At 39.4% G+C, this 20,385-nt stretch overlaps 1 protein-coding gene, 1 long non-coding RNA gene and 1 pseudogene across 2 annotated transcripts; all 3 read left to right on the forward strand.

Annotated features, from left to right (window-relative positions):
* The first annotated feature begins 1,292 nt into the window (after window positions 1-1,292).
* LOC113062805 (uncharacterized) lies at window positions 1,293-1,985 on the forward strand. Its single transcript, XR_003278592.1, has 3 exons — window positions 1,293-1,450; window positions 1,709-1,821; window positions 1,904-1,985. It is a non-coding gene; the product is annotated as an uncharacterized LOC113062805 (long non-coding RNA).
* A 760-nt stretch (window positions 1,986-2,745) lies between these two features.
* LOC113062668 (nucleoprotein TPR-like) lies at window positions 2,746-13,999 on the forward strand. The gene is made up of 37 exons (XM_026232653.1): window positions 2,746-2,765; window positions 2,964-3,054; window positions 3,177-3,269; window positions 3,342-3,422; window positions 3,552-3,639; window positions 3,752-3,892; window positions 4,001-4,077; window positions 4,175-4,372; window positions 4,478-4,585; window positions 4,687-4,916; window positions 5,012-5,172; window positions 5,285-5,427; window positions 5,717-5,865; window positions 5,953-6,115; window positions 6,204-6,338; window positions 6,425-6,565; window positions 6,662-6,818; window positions 7,087-7,253; window positions 7,413-7,565; window positions 7,661-7,687; window positions 8,171-8,491; window positions 8,559-8,746; window positions 8,918-9,065; window positions 9,182-9,319; window positions 9,608-9,739; window positions 9,835-9,965; window positions 10,115-10,325; window positions 10,415-10,561; window positions 10,886-11,084; window positions 11,199-11,395; window positions 11,526-11,599; window positions 11,702-11,898; window positions 12,514-12,816; window positions 12,908-13,050; window positions 13,166-13,246; window positions 13,378-13,551; window positions 13,627-13,999. The coding sequence occupies exons 1-37, from the start codon at window positions 2,746-2,748 to the stop codon at window positions 13,804-13,806; spliced, it is 5,487 nt and encodes a 1,828-aa protein (XP_026088438.1). The 3' UTR covers window positions 13,807-13,999.
* Window positions 14,000-18,982: 4,983 nt separating this feature from the next.
* On the forward strand, window positions 18,983-20,336 carry LOC113062669 (nucleoprotein TPR-like; annotated as a pseudogene).
* The last annotated feature ends 49 nt before the right edge of the window (window positions 20,337-20,385 follow it).

Below are 20,385 nucleotides of genomic sequence, written 5' to 3' on the forward strand. Positions count from 1 at the left end.
TTTGTGAGGTCTTGAGACATTCCCATGGGTATTTATTTTCTACAGTGTGTTGACGTTTGGAAGAGGGGAAAGAGAGAGCATTGCTTGGCTGATTCAAGGTTAAGGCTGCATAGCAAAGAGAGGCGAGGTTACACTATCTCTCCATACAGACAGTCTTACTGTAAATAATATCCAGTGCCCGTGGGGCAACTAACGGCATTAACAACTATTGCATGTTTTTGCTTCCATTTGAAAATTCCATATTGATTATTCATCTGCGGCCACATTGATATGTGTTATGACTGGTCTAAGGAATGGAAAACTGCTAGAGAATAAAAGCAAAAAAGAGAAGGCAAAGGCAGGTAATGCTATTCATCAACTGAATGTCAAAACTGTATGAGATACAGTATGATGAGCCAAGTAGAAATTAAACAAAAGTAAAAACCAGCACATAAATCTGTTTCAGTTATCACATGAATCACAAAAACTGTAACAAAATAAAATAATAAATCATTATAACTGTGCACATTATTCCTTTTTCTTAAAACAATACATAAATCAACAAGAAAAATGTTTTAAGATATTTATTATCCAAATTTATGGACAGTGAGTAGATTATTAAGAATATAAAAAAGATAATAAAAAATGTAACTCAAACAGAGAAAGAATTGTAGCTACTAAAAGCATGTTTATGTAGTTTTACTGCATTACAGATATTTGACTATTGAAACAAATCTGACAAAAAAAGTGTTAAACTAAGGTTGCACGTCAAACTTTATCACACCATCCATATCTCACTCTTTTTCTCCGACTGACCTTGAATACAAGTCGACAGTGCATTTATGATACTACATCTCCCTCTTGTGTTCATGTATTTGTACGAACCGAGCTGCTGCTTGGTCATACTGTATAGCTTTATTTTGTTTCCATTAATGTACATAATCCGGGTTTGTCAGTAATCCAGTGTCATCATCGCTGATCAAATTAAAGTAGCAAATATATTTCAGAGATCAGCTTGCTTGGCCTCGCTATCGATTTTACTAGATTTTTTTCAGTGGCTTATGAGAGTCGTTGTTTATATATATATATATATATATATATATTATATATATATATATATATATATATATAATATAATATATATATATATATATAGACATACATACACACACACACACACACACAAAATGACTTACGGCGATTTGATTGGAATGAGCCGCTCAGCGTCACCTGGCGGACGGGTGTTTCCTGTTAGGAAATATTAATAAGCATGTTTACGTTTGACGCAAAGGGGGAGGAGTCATTGCAATGAAAAAAATGGCGGCTGCAATCTTGCAGCAAATATTGGAGCGGTCGGAGATATCAAAACTCCCCCAAAATGTATTGAGTAAGTTAGAGAAGTACATTTCTGAACATCTATGTGAAGTTGACTGTTTGAAGGCACAACAGGAGCAATTTCGTGTGGATAATGGTAAGGTTATGTTATTTTAATAAATATGCTGTAAACTGTTAAACTTTCTAATGAGGCCTGGGTTTTTCATTATCGTTTTTAAACATAATTCTTTCCATTGTACATATTGTTCTGCAAACTATGTCGTGAGCATATGTTGCAATTATTGAATATATTTTTGAAAGATTTTTTTTTTCTTTTTGCATGTATTACCATAGACTTGTTTGTATGGATGTTGATTTTGTTTTGGTTTTCCTTCTTTTTTTTCTTCTCCTGTAGAACAACAGTATTTTGACATTGAAAAGAAGTTTGTAGAGAGTCAGGCTCAGTTTGTGTCCCAGACTCAAGAGCATCAGATACTGAAAGAAGAGTGCTACAAACTGGGTAAGGAGGTGAGAGTCAAACCCCTCTTTTTTGATAAAAAAATTAAAATAACAGGCTTGATGTTGTATTTGTACTTGTCTTTGTTTACAGAGGATGAGCTGAAATGCTTACGAGAGAAAAATAAGGAGCAAGTGTCTTCATACACCAAACTAGAATCACAACAGGTAATGAAAGACCGTATAGCCTAACACTTTGATAGAGTAGAACGTATGTGTCTTGTCTTGAATTTTGTGATGTTGAAGAGGTGAAATTGTGCCGCCTTTGTGCAGAATGATACTTTCAAAAGCCAAAGATGAACTTGAGGCAGAAAAACGAGAACTTGTACGTACATTGGAAAGAAGGTCCCAGGAGATGGAACGACAAAGCGGTATATTAATATATTTAACATACTGGTAAAAATAATCTATAGCCTGAATGCACTGTAATTTTCTTTGGATACAAGCGTCTGTTAAATGCATAGATGTAATAAGCATTCTTTAATGATCAATGAAAAACTTTTTTTCCCTGTGTCACATGATCCTTCAGAAATCATTCTAATGTTCTGATTTGGTGCTAAGGAAACTTTCTTTTTATTATCAATGGTTTTAAACAGTTGAGCTCCTTAATATTTTTATAGACTTTTTTTTTTTTTTGAGGGTTTGCTGATGAAAATGAAGTTAAAACTTCTTATTATTGTAAATCTTTTGTAATGTTGTATTACTGTCACTTTTAATAATTTCAACGTATTTTGCTAAATAGAAGTATATTTCTTTAAAAAAAAAAAAAAAAAAAAAAAGTACTAAACCCGCAGTAGTGGTGCAATATACTTATTTTCTTCCTTTTTCTTTTATTTATTTAATAATAGAGGACCTGAAGTCTCTGTAATGATAGATTGGTGGAAGTCAATGCAGAAAAGATGCAATTTCAGCTCAAGCTGGATGAGTCGCGAAGCCATGGGAGGTCTCGATCAAAGGTAAAATTCAATTAAATCAATGTATTTGGTCATATTTTCTTTGTTTATAACATACTGGCATTTTATCCCAGGCCCCTAAAAAGTGATTTTTTGATATGCTGACACTATGTTTCATCTTCCAGTTTAAAGAGAAACGAATGGAGCAGGAGAAAGATCTACTCCAGGGGCAGGTGACCTGGCCTAAATACTGAGCTTAAGGCCAAGAGTGAAGAGCTGCTGTCTCTTTTCCCGGCAAAAAGGCAATGAGATCCTGGAGCTCCAATGCAACCTTAATAACAAGGAGGATGAAGTACTCCACAAACTTTTTCTATTTTATGTATTATTTGTATTTTAAGTTATGAATATTGTTCTACTTTGAAATGTGATATTTAAGCTCTTAGTCCATGTGCTAATCTCTGTGTACCTGTGTAGATCGCCTGCCTCCAAGATCAGGCGACCAGTCTAAAGGCATCCAATGAGAACCTTCAGAGGCAAGCTGAGGATATGATCACCAAGATAAGAGAGGTCAGACAATGCCGTTCATCGCTGAAGTTATCTGTTCCAGAATTTTTCATAATCTATTGGACACACTTTTAGGCAAAGGAACAGCAAGCCAATTTGGAGGAGAAGTTCAGGAATGAGCTCAATGCCAACATCAAACTCTCAAATTTGTATAAGGTAAGTTTAACCATATACTTCAATTATTTAAGGGTTTAAAGGAATTCATGAATCTATATTATAAAAATGAAGTATACATTTTTTGTTATTTCTAAGAATTTCTGTTGATCCAATTTTGTTGATTCAAAGGGAGCTGCAGCTGATGCAGAGGCCAAGAGTGAGGAGCTCAGCAGAGCTGTTGATGAACTTCACAAGCTGCTCAAAGAGGCTGGAGAGGGTAAGCGACTTTACCGGTCAGACACATGTTGACAGCCATGAGGACCATTAACCAAAACTGATGTTTGTGTGTATTTGCATGTCTGTGGCAATGTCTCGTCTACTCTGAATAGCGCACAAAGCTCTGGAAGTGAAGATTGCAGAGCTGGAGAGTTGTAAAGACAAAGAAATTGCTGAACTGAAAGAGAAAATAAGCAGCCAGGAGAAAGAGCTGGACAATGCTAATGAGCTGTTGTCTGTCACCAAACACCGAGGTTCACATCACCACAGTATTTTCTTAGCTTTCTTAACTAGTAGTGTTTGTAATTTTTTTTTTTTTTTTTTTTTTGTCGCCATTCCATGAACCGCTTCAATTGTTACAGCAGAGCATGTGACCACAGTGTCCTTCACAGCATCTGCAGTTGGGAAAATCATCAAACCAGGCATGAAACTTACAGAGGTACTCACCTTGTTTGCTTTGTGATGCAAAGTGCATCGTTCATTTTCACAGAAGCTTTTTTTTTCAGTTTTAATATACATTCTCCTATATTGTATAGATATATACAGCTTATACTGAGACTCAAGAACAACTACAATGGGAGAAACTCGAGAATAAACGACTACACAAGTACCTAGATGATATTGTGCAGGAGATGGAAGCAAAGGCACCCATCCTGAAGAGACAGCGAGAAGAGTACGAGCGCATGCAAAAGTCTGTTTGCAGTCTCTCTGCTCAACTTGAGCAAGCCGTGACGGTGAGAATGTAGAAATGAAGCTCTTGAATTTTTACACTGCCAAATGCATTCTGCCTAATGACCGCTTATGAAACAAATAAAAAGAATTATTCTTGGATCTTTCAGGAGATCCACCGCTTGCAGAAAGAAGCAGATGAAGGGAACAAACGTGCATCTGTGTTTGAGAGAGATAATCAGAGGTTTGAGGTGCAGCTGGGTGACATGGCTCAACAGGTGAGGCCTGATGGAGAAGCTCAGGCATTAATCTCTTAAAGAGATTAGGATTTTTTTTTTTTTAAATCTAAAATCTTGTTGTTTTAACATGACTATATCAGGTGCGGGTCCTCCTCATTGAGCTGGAGGAAGCACGTGGTAACTATGTGATGCGTGAGGAGGATGAGGTGTGTTCAGCGGATGTGAGCAGCACTTCAGAGGTTATTTCTCAGCACCTGGTCACCTTCCGCAGCGTTGAAGAGCTGCAGCAGCAGAACCAGCGTCTCCTAGTGGCACTACGAGACCTCAGTGAGGAAAAGGAAAAGGTTGAGTTGGAGGGCGACACCATGAAGTAAGTGTGTCTGTGTGTGAGATTGAAGTAGATCTATCGATCTGATATCCGATTAAATATCGATTTATAACGCATAATGCTCATTGTGTGTTCAGACGCAGTGAGGTGGAGAAATATCTTGAGGAGCTCCAGCGTGAGTTGGAGCAGCTGAAGGAAAAGAGAACTCAGGATCTACAGAAGGTTGATGCTGTGGCACGACAAAGGGATATGTTCCGCATGTTTCTGACCCAGGCAACTGGAGTCACCTTCTCACAGGGTAATTATTATTAGTCTGTTAGTCTAGTTTGTTTACCCTGTGCAATTATTGTGACTATTCAAGACTGTATGAGACGAAGAGTTTGAAGTTTTATAAACTTTTACTGTGACAGGTACTGGTAATGAGGAGCTTATTCTGAGCACAACCCCCAGCTGTTCTCCAGCCGTCACACCCACTGCACTCACCCCTGCAGGACTGTTTGCCACGGCAATGGAGTCCACAGAGTCCATAGAGGCCAAGGCTGCTCTGAAGCAGGTAGGCTGTCCAGAGCAGGCTGTCCACCCATAGCATTTTTTTTCCCCATCAAGACTATTAATAATAACATAACATTGAGCATAAACTATTGTTCAAAAGTTTAGGATTTTTTTTTTTTTAGTTTAAGAAATAATGTTTATGTTTGCCAAGGCTGCATACATCTGCTCAATGCTATAAAAACAGCAATATTGTGAAACATTATTGCAATTTTTTTTTAATTACTGTTGCCTATATGAATGTATATTTTAAAATGGTAATTTTTTGTTACAGTATTTCTGTGTTTGATCAGCTTCAGGAAGTCTTTGTGGCCTATAAAAAGGAAAAAGCTGAGTCTGAAAAAGTCTGGACTGAGCAAAGCGACAAACTGCAGGATCGAGTGACTGCACTGCGCTCTGAAAACACCAAGATCTCCACACAGCTGGAGTTCACCACCAAACGGTATCCACTCATGCGGTTCCCTTGTTTCTCGTGGTTTTTCTAAAATATAGAATCCTTAATTTATTTTACATTTTGTGTACATGTCAGGTTTGAGATGCTCCAGGACAATGTGGAGGGATACCGCAAGGAGATCGCCTCTCTGAACGAGAAGACTCAGAAACAGGCTGCAACAATCCAGCAGAGTGAACAGACCATACACCGCCTCACCCAGGACCTGCGAGCAGCAGCTGAGAAACTCTCAATAGTTGAGGTGTCTTATTGGTTCATTCACACAAGTGCAGATGTCTCTGACCACTGTTAGTTGAGTCTAAATTAAATGAATCATCTCTCTCTTTCAGTCTGAAGCAGAGAACCTTCGTAAAGAGAGGGACATGTTAAAGATGGTGGAGATCAGACTGACACAAGAGAAGGAGTCCTTCCAGGCCCAACAGCTTGGCCAGAACATGCTGCTGACCAATCTCAAGTCAATACAAGTAACAAGTGTTTTTACGAAATAAACAATCTAAACCTCACAAAGGATATTTTGAAAACGTAATGTTTCTGTAAATGAATTGTCCAGGCAACCCTGGAGCGCTCTGAGACGGATACCAGACGGCGGCTGACTTCTCAGATTGAGAAGCAGGAGCGAGAGATCACTCAGCTCCTGAAGAGACTTGAGAATGAGGTGGAACAGAAGCACCTGCTGGCACGCAATCAAAACGTCAGGGCCACATCTCTTTTGCTCTCACTCGCTCTAATTTCCACCATTTGGAACTGTTGATCATTCGCTTCTCTTTGACGATCCTTCGCAACATAGATGCAGCTGATGGATGTAAAGAAGAAGCTGGAAACACAGACTTCACAATACCACAGGACAAGAGAACAGCTTAGTGCTGCCCAAATCGAGCTTAACAACCTAAAGCTGCAGAGGAGTAGCAGGGAGAGCTGGCTGGTGTCCACTTTGGTACATACAGGTGAGAAGCTGTTCTCCTGACTAAGCCCATATTGTAACATTTGTATTTTTACTTAAGTTATTTGGTCTTATTACGATAAATCAATTTGTGGATCAATTCTGCTGTTAAAAACAAAGCTCAGAATCAATTTCAGAGAGAATCCTGATGTTTTTCAAAAAAATCGCAGAATGGGTTCACGAATCAATTTATCATCGCACCCCTAGTCTTTAGCTAATGAGGTTGAGCATCCAAACTAGAACAGAGCATTGTTGCTGTTTTTCCTCTCCAGGCCTGCAGAGCAGTGAAAGTGACATGGAAGCTCTGTGTGCCCAGCTGAGGCAGGCTGAGAGCAAGGGAGAAGAGCTGGCCGAACGATTGAAGATCACTACTGCCAGCATGGAGCAGTACAAGGCCATGAGTCTTAACTTAGAGGAGTCCTTGAATAAAGAGAAACAGGTTGGTGTTATGAAAGATCATTATACTGTGCTCCACTCTAACACCCTTTACCTTGCATAAAAACTAAGACAACATGAATAATGGACATTTTTAAATAATGAGGTTCATTTTAACTTTTTGTAAAAAAAAAAAAAAAAGTCCTGTCTCTTCCACTTTTAGGTAACTGAGCATGTGCGAACATCTGTGCAAACCCAAGTGGAGGCAGCTCAGGAGCGGTGTAAACATCTGGAGCAGAAACTTCTGGAAGCAAACAAGGAGAAGCAGAGCTTGCTGGAAGAGAAAAGCAGAGCCGTTGCTTCTGTGGAGCAAGAGGTATTTAATTCCCACCTCTTCTCACTCTTTGTTTAATGGATTTTTGACCTTTCTGATTTAAAGCGCACATTCTACACTTTTTCCTTTTACTTTAGGAAAAAAGTCCACAAATGTTATTCAAGGTATCTTGCACTAAAACAGTTTGGGTTTTCAAACTGGGGTCTTGGGGGTGGCCACAAGGGAGTTTAGGGGGATCCATGGGAAAATGTTAAGCCACAAGGGAGTTTTAGGGGGTCCATGAAAAACTTAAGCCAAAAAGATGTAAAAAAAAAAAAAAATACATGACTACAAATAAGATTAGACAAAAATACTATTATCAAAATCAATTTGATTTAAATAGAAAATGGTAAATGCATCAAATTGTTAAGTGTTATAGTGAGTAGAAAAAAAGAGATGTATACTTTCAGTATAAATTGGTGTAAACAGAGTCCATCCATCACAGTAGGTCACAGTGCTGTTTACCAGGTTGGGCCAAGTTGATGAATGGGTGTTTTTATTGATTTACTGTTAATTTTCTGTGATACACTCTTTAAACATTCTTGGAGATCAGCATTGATTTTAGAAGCAGAATTTGACTTATATATTTTTTTAATCCTTTATCTCAGTTGAGCAAGCTGAGGAAATCTCTAAGCAGCCTGCAGGCGGATCACCAGAATGCCCTGGAGAGAGCTTCTTTTGCTGCTGCACAAGAGCAGCGGTCCATCCTGGACGGTCAGGAGCAGGCTAAGATGACAGCTGAGGCGCAGGATAAGTATGAGAGGGAGATGTTGCTGCATGCGGCCGACGTGGAAGCACTGCAGGCTGCCAAAGCACAGGCTATGCAGGCAGATCATCTCAGACAGCAGCTGGAGGAGAAAGTTCAGAGCACCAGTGCACAGCTACTAGAGGCTCGTATCTCTTGGGAGGAGCAAGAGAAGATAATCAAGGTAAAGAATTTGGAACTTTATGGAAGTAATGGCATTTTCATAGTTATTTTGTTTCTCTCCACATCAGGAGGAGCAGTCCAAGTTGGAGTCTCGCTGTGAGGATCTGCAGAGGCAGAACACACTCCTTCACGAGCAGATACAGATTCTGAGTGGACAAATGGCCAGTCAGCTGCAGCGAACCACCAGTGAGAGTCCACTCAACATCTCTCTGACAGAGGAGGACAAGTCTCCGGAGCAGCTCATGGAGATCCTAAGGTCTTTTGTTTTCTCCCATATGTTATGAATTTCAGTGATTCAAATTTTTCAGAGGGGAAAGTGATAAACCGAGAAAGGAGAAATTGCGAAAAGGAGAAATTAAAAGAGATGTAGATTATTCTCTAGTTTTTCCTTATTCACAGCAGTCTCTCATTCCTACGTGGTTTGCAGGTTTGTGCGACGGGAGAAGGAGATTGCAGAGTCACGGTTGGAGGTGGTCCGGAGTGAGAGTCTGAGGCACAGGCTAAGAGTGGAACATCTGGAGAGAGAGCTGAAGGATGTGCAAGAGAGTCTGAATGTGGAGCGAGAGAGGATGCAGGTTGATTTGGAGAAACCAGATGTATACAGTTTGATTCCTGATCAACTGTAGTAGTTAACTGCCTTGGTTACCAGCCCTGTATTTTCCTTTTGCTTGTGTTTAACTATTGACTAAAGGTGACTGCAAAGACTCTGTCCCAGCATGATGAGCTGATGAAGAAGACCGAGACCATGAATGTGCTAATGGAGACCAATAAGATGCTGAGGGAGGAGAAAGAGAAACTGGAACAGGAGCTGCAGGATACTCAAACCAAGGCAAGCCATCCCTATTAAAAAAAAAAAGTCAACGATTTTATATGCTAGTTGAAATACTGCTTTACCTGATTTTGTATTAAGAGAGATTTTTATTAGTATAAAAACAATGTATTCATTTTTTTTTTTTTATTGATCTCCAAGACTTTAAGTTATTTTTTTTTATATATGAAGAATTATGCATGTTTTTCATACTGTATGAAAAATGTATACTTTAAATTGAATAAAAAGTCACATGTATTTGCTTAAACGGGATGATGATGATAATGTCAGAACTGTTTTGTTTCACAGGTGCATAAACTGGAGTCAAATATCTTGCCCATGCAGCAGTCCAATGCAGAGCTGAGTGAGAAGAGTGGTATGCTACAGGCAGAGAAAAAGCTTCTGGAAGAAGATATCAAACGCTGGAAAGCTCGCACTCAGGTAAGACTGTGTGTATTTTGAGATGTTGCCTTCAAAAACGATATTTGTCATTTGATGAAAATGACTGGGTCCTCATATTTTCTTGTGGTGTCCAGCACCTGGTGAGCCAACAGCAAGACACTGACCCTGAGGAGTACAAGCGGCTGCATTCTGAGAGGGAAGCACACCTCAAACGCATCCAGCAGCTTGTCGAGGAGACTAATCGACTCAAAGCTGATGCTGCCAGGTTAAAGAAACTTTCTACTTTCATTGGATGCTTAAGTTTCTCTGGCTAAAAAAGTTTTTTTTATCTTTTCTTGGCTAATTTATGAATGTGATTGTATGTGTGTGTGTGTGTGTATATATATATATATGTATATGTGCTTGCTTGCTCAGGAGCAGTGGCAGTTTGAGTATGCTGCAATCCCAGTTGCAGAACCTAAGGGAGAACTTGGGGAAGGTGATGGTGGAGAGGGATAGCCTGAAGAAAGACCAGGAGGCCAAAAATCTGGACATCCAAGAGAAACTGAAAACCATCGCACAAGTTAAAAAGATTGGTCGACATTACAAATCCCAATACGAGGAACTCAGGGTTGAATATGACAAGGTGCGTCAGGGCTTATGATTGAGAAAGTGGTTTAAAATCGCAAATGTGTGTTTGTAGTGGAGGTATGATTTAATTGGGTTATTGTGCAGTTGGTAGCTGCAGCAGCATCTGCACCAGTCCAGGATCAAGAGTCCCAACAGGCATCAGCTCAAGAACTTCAGACCCTCAAGGAGTCCCTCAACCAATCAGAGAACAGGACAAGAGAACTGGAAGGCCATCTGGAGAATCTCAAAAGAGTAAGTACACTGTCTGATTTAAAGGTTTGTGATTTAATCTTTTTTTCACTTTACACATGTTTATTGATTTAAAACATTTCATATTTTATTAAACCTGTATGAACTGATTTAGTTCATTTTATTCACTTGGAATTTACAATTTTCCATCTTTTCTCTGTGGCTCTGTCTAAAACAGGCTCTTTGCAGATTCTGCCTTACATAGTGGCTTACACTGTCACAAAACCGTGTGCACTGAAATGTGCTGCACAACCTTTTAAGATCAAACTGAAATGATTGGGTACCTTTTTGAAACTCATTGTGTGAGATTCCTTTTGTCATTTGCAGACTGTAGGTGAGCGGGAAGCAGAGGCATGCAGTGCACAGGAACAGGCCTCTCATCTACAGGCAGAGCTCACACGACTCAGGCAAGAGCTTCAAGAGAAATCTTCCCAGGAGGAGCGACTCAAACAGCAGCTGACTGAAAAGGAGGAGAGGACCAAGAAGGCTATAGTAATGGCCAAGCAGAAGATCAGCCAGCTTACTGGTAAGAATTGACCCCGTTTTCTAAATTAATAGTCTTTCTCTTCTAGTTAGTTGGACCTTGAGATTTGGTCCATGTCAGATCTTTCCTTTTGATGTTTGACACTTTCATCTCCAGGTGTAAAAGGTCAGCTCCAGAAAGAAAATGAGGAGCTGAAGCAACAACAAGAGGAAATGGAAGTGCGATTGAGTGCACTAAAGTCACAGTATGAGGGGCGTCTGAGCAGACAGGAAAGGGAGCTGCGAGAACTCCGTGAGCAGCAAGAGAGACCTGGAGAACAGAGAGATGAACCTCCAGAACAGGGCTCCAGCAAGGTAACACCACCGTAGCTGTGCAATTGCAAACCTGTAACTGAACAAGTTTAAATGTTTAAGGTTCTATCTCTCTCTCTCTCTTTTTTTTTTTTTTTTTTTTCTCTCTCTCTTTCTTTTGTTTTGTCTTCAGATCCATGAACCGCAAAGGACAATAGAACAGCAACAGATCTCTCTGAAGTCCACCCCAGTGGCAGAAAGAGGAAGGTACAGTATATTTTTAAGGGGGTGGTACACATTAATCATCAAATTAATAAAAAGTCAACCATCTCTATAAATCAAGCATTTCTACATTGTTGCTTTTTATAGTGCAAGCACTTCAGAGCCTCCAACTGCTAATATAAAGCCCACACCAATGGCAGCAACCTCCAGCAAGCCTCCAGCCATTCCAGGAAACAAATCCACCCCAAGGGCCAGCATCAAACCCATGATCACTCCTGCCCCAGTGCCCACCCCTACACCCACTGCAACAGTCATGCCCACCACACAGGTGGAGAGCCAAGAGTGTAAGTGCTGGACTATGCTTTTGGTCTGGGTTATTATCAATAACTAATACTGAAACCATAAACCTTTTTAAATGAAAGAAAATATTTTGGAAAATGTAACTTAACTACAATATCAACATGATACTAAAATACATTAAAAAAATGCTAAAATATATATGCAAAATTTTGTATCTATCAACACTTTCCTTGCCAATGTTTTTATTTTAAGTTGCCAGCCTCTGCCAGCATTTTTAATTTTGTATGAATATCTGAGCATGCAAAGTGTCAAAACAAAGAACAAAGCCTCTTTTTAAACAAAGGAAACCCATTTTAGTCTGACTTGATGACTGCCTTGACTTGTTTTGGTTTTTTTTGTTTGTTTTTTTTATCACTTGAATGTGGGCAAGCCCACTTCCATGAACACATCCAAAGGTTGTATGGTCCTATACATTTTCCAGGATCATTAAATAATTTTTTTCTGCTGCTTTGTGGTGTTTTGATTCAGATGTTCAATACTCTTTCAGAAGATGATTAATAGCACCTGCTATACACCAGTGAAATCATGGAAAGCTGGATAATTCTGTCAATAGCGGGGAAAGAGATAAAATAAAAATTTGTTTTCCATTTGACTTGCAGCCATGCAGTCTTCCGACGGCCCGCTTGAACATGTGACTGTGTATGGCAGTGCCAGCGGTTCAGTGCGGTCCACCAGCCCTAATGTTCAGACTACCCTTGCTCAACCTCCGCTGAATGTTCAACAGCAGAGCCAGGCCACTGCATTCATACAGCCCACCCAGCAACAAACCCAACCCCCTGCAGAACCATCCAACCAGGAACCTCCCGCTGCTGTAATGCTCCCAAACCCACAGCTAGACAGGCCTCTTTCTACACCTACAGGGATGTGGAGTGCCACTGCTAGCACAAGCAGTGCCAGTGCAGGTAAAGTCAATTGTAAACTCCACTAGATTAGCTGAACAGGTTTGTAACAGCATCTCACTCTACACATGAGCTTTTTTGTGTCCTCCTGTAGTGTCTGTGTCTCCTAGTAGTGCCTTGAGCAAACGCCCCCATGAAGAGGAACAAGAGAGCATGTCTGCTGACACACAGTCCCAGGATGAGCCCAATGACACCCCCATTTGCAAGAGGGTTCGCATTCATAGAGCAGGTCTAGAGGTAAGGTTCATAACTGAAGCATATTATAAGTCAAGCTGGCATCACTTTATTTTCTTGCTTTAAATGAATAATTATATCTGTGTGCAACATAATACAACAAAATTATACATTGCAGGAAGAGATGTTGGCTGAAGACAGCACTGAGGCTGAGAGTGTTGTACTGGGCGATAGCCAGGAGGCTCCTGATGCTCGACAGGTGATGCTCATGGCAAGAGGATGTGTGTAGAAACATCCTGTTTGTATCCAGACAGCAGAAGTGTGAAACGTATAGAAAGGTTTTATATCCATGCCTTTGTGAAGGAGTTTGAGAGCGACTCTAATTTGTAGGAGATGGATGAGGAACCAGGACCGTCTCAGTCTGTCCCTGGAGATCAACTTCTTCCACCTTCCTCTGAGACCCATCGAAGCCTGGGGGAGCCTGATCATCATGTCATAGTCATTGTTAGTGACACCGATGGTAAGGGAGGCCACGAAGAGGAATCTGAGGAGGAAGAAGAGCAGGTATGCAATCACACCGCAGCTGACATTCAGGGATGTTTAATTTGATTATATTAACTTTTTTTTTAACCACTTAAGGATTATGGGGAAGAGGAGGAAGATGACGATGATGAGGATGATAATGAGGAGGAGGATGGTGTTATTAGGGAAGAAGAAGAGAGCAATGAAGTGAGCAGCAGCAGAGATGGCAATGAGGCCGACGAGGGAGACGACACAGAGGTACACACCAGAGATGAGCACCAATCAGAATACAATTGAGAATGTCAATTCCTGAATTCAAATGGAGTAGTGCATGTTCAATGTTATCTACTGCTCATGTGTGAAGAGACTAGTCTGCACAGGGTTTGTGCAGGTTTTCTGAGTTTATTTATTGATTTTTTTTTTTTTTGTCCTATGTAAACTGAGCTGGTGTGCTTGAATGTGATGAAGCAGTAAAGAGTGTTAATTCTAAGAACAGTTGTGGTTATTGAGTCAACATTGGTAGCAGTGGATGGCTGCTGCTGGTAATTACAAAAATCCCCCACTTGAGGTTACCTTGTCACTAACAGATAGAGCAAGGGACAGTGCACTGGAAATTACCGCTGAGGATTTGAATGCTGTCGTTGGAATTGCAAACACTCAGCAAAATTGGACTGTTAAATAAGAAAAAGATTGACAGTATAATGTGTACACGGAGTTTGACCGGATCATTTAAGACAGCGGTGTTTCTATAGTGGAATACATCGAGTTTGAATGTCAATTATAACAGGCTACGTAAAAGTTCAAAGTGGAGCTCCCAGATGCCATACTAGCCTTACTCTATACTGCCGGCCTTATTGTTAAAGATAAACAGTTAGCACTTGCACCATTTGAGGGTGTGTCATGAAAAATAAACATTGTGTTACAGAACCACTAAAATGTATTTTATGATCATCATCATCATCATCATGGTAAAATTGGTTCCTGCAGTTTTACTGCACATACTGTGGTTAACTGGTTACTGTATTAAAACCATGGTTAATTTTTGTAAAAGGTTGCCAGGCTGTTTTAGCCCTAAAGGTGAAACTTTAGCATTTTTTTTTGTTTTTTTGACAGATTTATTATCCGCAATTACAGAAAATAACCCAATCCGTTTGAACATTTAACAACCATTTTTAATTTACTTGCACAAACTAGCCAATTTAAAATAAATATTACATGTACACATGCTCACCAGGGCTGGATTTATTTAAAAAAAAAAAGGGAGGGGGGGGGTCAATTTTGTGAAAAATAACAATTAAAATAACTTTTCTATTTAATATTTAAAAAATTTAACTTTTAAAATGCATGATCAAAGCTGAATTTTCATCATCAATACTCCAGTCTTCAGTGTCACATGATCCTTCAGAAATTATTGCAGTATAATTTGCAGCTCAAGAAATTATTATTATTATTATTATTATTATTATTGCTGCTTCATATTTGTTTGGAAACAGTGATGCATTTTTCAGAATTTTAAGTATAGTAACAATGTTATGTAGGCTAATGTAATAATGTGGCAATGGTTTCTAAATGGTTCTATCCAACACAATTATTTGCTTGTATAGTTTTTTTCCACTTAAAAGCATATTTTATGCACCAGATTTCTTGATAAGTAATTAAAAGTGAATTGTTAAATGCACTTAATATTTTTAAGTGAGGATACTTGAGGATCAATCCACCCATCCCTAGAAGAACTAGAGTCAAACGCCACACAACAACCCATAAAATAAAAAAAAATTGGCTCTAGGCGCAAACCCCCATGATAAATATGGCTGAAGAACGAAATGTGTAATTTGCCAAAGGACTGTCCAAACAAAAAGGAACATGTAAGACTGACAAAACATGAAGGACTAAAAATGACGTTGAAGAATGTAACAACTCTTTTTCAAATGAATCTTTGTGTAACACCGAAATCTTCATGGTGGAGGCTTTAGAATTGTGTGTGGAGAAAAATGAACACTCCAGTGAAGGGTGTGTTGTCAAGTTTCAAACTGAATTTATTTCTAATGCAAATTCAAATGCAACAGTAGTTGACCAAAGTATTGTACATATGGGTCATAAAACAATAAAACTGTACATAGTATATTACATAAATGTAAAGTAAAAAGTGAAACCGCAATGACTAGAAGGGAAATAAAACGGCTCTTAAAATGAATTAAATTCCAAAGGATAAAAATGTGTTAAAAGCAGACAATGTTGGGGCCATCTTCACAGAAAATGGTAATAAATTCTAGAGTTTATCTCCCCTGTGCTTCGGTCCTATTCTGGGGACGGCCAGCAGCACAAGGACCTGGATGGGAACGTGCAGTTGTATGAGATCAGAAAGGTAGGTTGGGGCTAGGCCATTTAAGGATGACACGACTGTGGTGGGTCTCATTAGCAACAAAGAGACAAACTACAGGAGTGAGGTGAGCAGCCTGGCCGGGTGGTGCAGTGACAACGATCTCTCTCTGAACGTGGAGAAGACAAAGGAGATTGTTGTAGACTTCAGGAGAGCACACACTCAGCATGTTACTCTGACCATCAATGGTGCGACTGTGTAGAGAGTGAGCAGCACCAAGTTCCTGGGTGTGCACATCACAGAGGACCTCTCCTGGACTGAAAGCCAGTGCAAAGCATTCTGCATCACAGGTGATCCCACTCACCCATCACACAGCTTCTTCACCCTGCTACCATCAGGGAGGTGACTGCAGAGTCTCCAGGCCAGGACCAGCAGACTGAAGGACGGCTTCATCTACCAGGCTGTCAGGAAGCTGAACTCACTCCCGAACTTGCCCCCTCCCCTCTTCTGCCCCAGGCACCACTGAACTATGACCCCCCCCCCCCCCCCCCCTCCCCGACACTAATTATATGATGGCATGCACTAGTCACTTTGTGGAGCATTGGTCTGCTCACTACCTCATTCAGCATGGAACTGAAGTCATTCCACTACCTCATCAGTCAGTTGAATAAAATAACTGCTCTTGAGCCCTTTGTCACTTGTCACTTTAATCAGACTTAAGATATTTTTAATAAGGGACTTTTATCTGCCCTGTTGTTCACTTCATTGATTTGCACTATATCTGTCATTTGCATTGCGCTGCTTTATTTAACTTTATTTTAAATTTTATTATATGCATTTTTTTTTTTTACATTCCCTTATTGTATAGTTGTATCTACATTTTTTTTTTTATATTTGATCTAGATTTTTTTTTTTTGGCTTCAATGTTATCGGTATGCGTCGGGTCTGAGAGTAACGCAATTTCGATTCTCGGTATGTATGTACTGTACATGTGGAAATTGACAATAAAGCAGACTTGAACTTTATACATTCATACCATGCTCTGTGTGTTTTTAACTTAGGTTTACATGATCTAAATGTAGGCCTATGGTACTATGGAAGACCAATAGTCAAAAAAAACTCAGAATAATTACTTTTAACATGACACCATATAAAAATGAGGTTGCTACAGTTTTTAAAGATGTTACTGTTTTTGATAATGAATATAAATTTATATCTGCATTATGACTCAAGGTATTGGGCTACTCTCAACTCAAGCTACTGTCAAATGTGCATTTATAAAACACATATATATAATACAAATTTTGTGTGTGTGTATATATATATTTTATATATATTTTTTAATATTAATATTGCAGCCTGCACTGCAAACTTTGCTGACGATACACCTCATCAATGTCAAGCAACACAAACCTGTTTCATGATTTGAAACATCACCCATTAGAATTGGCAGAAAACTAAGAAATAAATTTTTCTATTAAGATATTTCTTTTAAACTTGGAGTTTTTGTCATGTTCTGACTATAAAGATTAGTTTAAACATTTAGTTTAAAACCATAATAATTAATGGTCTCATTTCTACAACTTTCACTACTAAAATCTGCCTTTAAACTTTAAATAAAGGTTTGAAATTTATAGTGATAATTATCAGTTTCGACTAGGGGTGTAACAGTTCATGTATTCTTATCGAAATTTTTTGGTTTGGTACGCATGTGTATCGAATAAATACAGAGTTGTTTTAACCACTGCAGGAGATGGGAACTTTGTGATATATTACAACTTAAAATGTTTTAGATTTTAATATATGTAACTTATTTCTGTGATACCAAAGTTGTGGTTACTCCAATTTTTTTGCAGTGGTTCCTCCGGTCTGCAGTGTTACATGATTCTTTAGAAATCATTCTTATATGCTGATTTGGTTCTCAAACATTTCTTATCAATTGGATTTTTGTGGAAATGATCATTCTTTAAATAAAAAGTTCAAAGAACAGAAAAATTTAGTAACATTATAAATCTCTTCTGTCACTTTGATCAAGAATTTAATAAAAGTACTATTTCTTTAAATACTTTTTTCTTTCTTTTGTAGTGTTCTGCCTCTAATTACTTGAGGGAAAATGGCCATAATTAATCAATCCATTGTTTTTGTTACAAAGTTTGTGCTGGCCAAACATTCTTTGGGATGTGGTGGTTGAATTGAAAGTGAGTTAGTTCTTCAGTTCAGTTTGCCCAACCCTAGTGTAGACAAGTGGTTTTAGTGTAGCACGAACACCAACATTTGGACTGAACAGCAGGGATGTTTATTTAAGAATAAGTTTCCGATGTGAGCTGTTTCATGCCATTTTAATGATCCAACGGCTGCTTGCCATTATGCAATATATTTATGAATAGCTTGTGCAACAGGCTCAGTTTTGTCTATGCACCCTTTACACATCTTTAATGATAATAAAGTCATTAAAACACATTCTGCTCCAAAGAGCTTAGGACAAAGTACTCTGTGTATGTAAAAGTCAAAAAGTAATACCCAGGAAATTAACTAAAAATGTTCTTTCCACTTATTCTTGCCCTCCCCCGCTCTACCTCTCTCACACCATCCTTTCCAAGGGCATAGATCCCACAGATCCAGGCACTGAGACAGAAGAAAGTCTTGGAGTTACAGACTCCACCCAATCCATGGCAGTTTCTCAGAGCTGTAAGTCAGCCTGACCTGTCTAAAAAGATGTGGTAGCATCCATCATGTCGATCTTTCCATGTATTTACAATGAATAGGGTTAAGTCTTTCAAGCTTTGTGAAGTTGGTGTTGGTTGGTGTTTTAAACCACCTTCTCTTTTCCTTTCATCTGTATGTGGTGGCTTAGTTGAAACTAGCACATTGGATGCTTTTGAAGCAAGTGTCACCAGCTCTGCCCCTCAACCTCACCCAGGAGATCTCAGCATCCTCTTTCATCTCATCTAAACAAGAGTTGGGACCCCTTCCAAGTCCAGGTGTTTGCAAATGTCTCAGTGTACTGTGTGGCATAGCTTGAGGAGCTTTTTCTTAGTTTGCTGTTGATGGTGTTGCTTAGAATGTGCATTTAAAAAAATATCTTGCCTGTGTCTGCAGAGGCTCCCAGTTCGATGGCCGTCAATGGGACGAGGCCTCTAGCTTACTTCTGGAATGGCCAGTAGTGCAGTGAGTTGCTCCTTGGTTTGGTTGTGTGGTGTGTTTGAATCTGAGCGTGTTTGTCAGTCATTTATCTTTTTTTCTTGATTTTTCCAACAGCAGCATTTCTATGAGGATGATGACAGGATGGTTCCTAATATCCCTACACTTCTTCCTCCTCGCTCTGATGGATTTGCTGAAGCAATCGAGTATGCATTTTTGCCTTTTTCAGATTTTTTTATTTAGCAACATGACTGATTTCTTCTGTTGTATGAAGTCCTTTAGATGACCTCCGGCAGACCAGCTCCTCTCATTCAGACCTTGGCCAGCTGTCCTCACAAGGTGGCAGGCACACATTACTTTATATTCTTTCAGACTAATGACTGTTCTTTAACTGCTCTTTTTTTGTTATATGTTGGTTGGTTATTCTTTTAATGCTGTCTTCTGTGTGTTAGGCATGTATGAGAGTACTGTTTTCCTGGGAGCTCATGAGGAGGAATCAGGAGGACGCAGTGTGCCCACCACCCCACTACAGATGGCCTCTCCTGGTATGTACAAATCCATGCATCCTAATAGTAAAAATAATTTTCAAATTATCTTGGAAAAGTGCAGGATTATGCAATGGCCACTTTTTGTGCATTTTAATTTACTGAGAATTCAGTAGCTCCTTCAAAATGGCAAACACAGAGGGATGACAAGCTACATTGAAATAGTTTTAGTATCCCATTATATACCTAATTCTTTTCACTCTACCATTTTCCAGTCAGTTAAATTATCTTTATCCTAATACTTTCAGTGACAGTTTTATCAGAGACTATGGCAACTGAAGCAGTTGAGCTTGCTTCTCAGTCTGTGCCCATGGTGAGCACCTCCACACCTGGCCTTAGTGCTTCTGCAGGCCCTAGTGGAGTGGAGGATAGACACGACATGTTCCTGGATGCAGGAGACAGGTAAACATGAGCCCTTAAATCTACCCACATGAGACACTGGCATCACATTTACTTCCATTGTTGTGACATAAGTAAAACTCCGTAATGGAGGTGTATAATGTGTGTTTCTTAAAATAACTGTGTCTGATAAATATTTCTGCAGTGCTGAGGCTTCACTTGAGGCTGTGTCATAGACTGAGGTGGAGGAACCAGCCAATCCTTCAGGTTTAGGCCAGTCTGCCCTCCACAAGCCAGGAACCTGCATCTAGTTCTGCAGGTTCAAACACACTCACGCATATTAAAATGACACACACCTCCAATATCTCATATCGATTCACAAACTCTGCATTATATCTCTTTCAGACACAAGCAGCTCGAACAGGATCTGGGAGACAGTGAACTGGTGGTCTTGGTTCAAGGGGCTTTGTAAAGAGAGGTAAGAATATGAACTATTTTCTCCACTGTGGCAAATATCTTTATTTTTATTTT

Source organism: Carassius auratus, chromosome 45 (assembly GCF_003368295.1).
Source record: "Carassius auratus strain Wakin chromosome 45, ASM336829v1, whole genome shotgun sequence".
In the NCBI taxonomy this organism is placed as follows: Eukaryota; Metazoa; Chordata; class Actinopteri; order Cypriniformes; family Cyprinidae; genus Carassius; species Carassius auratus.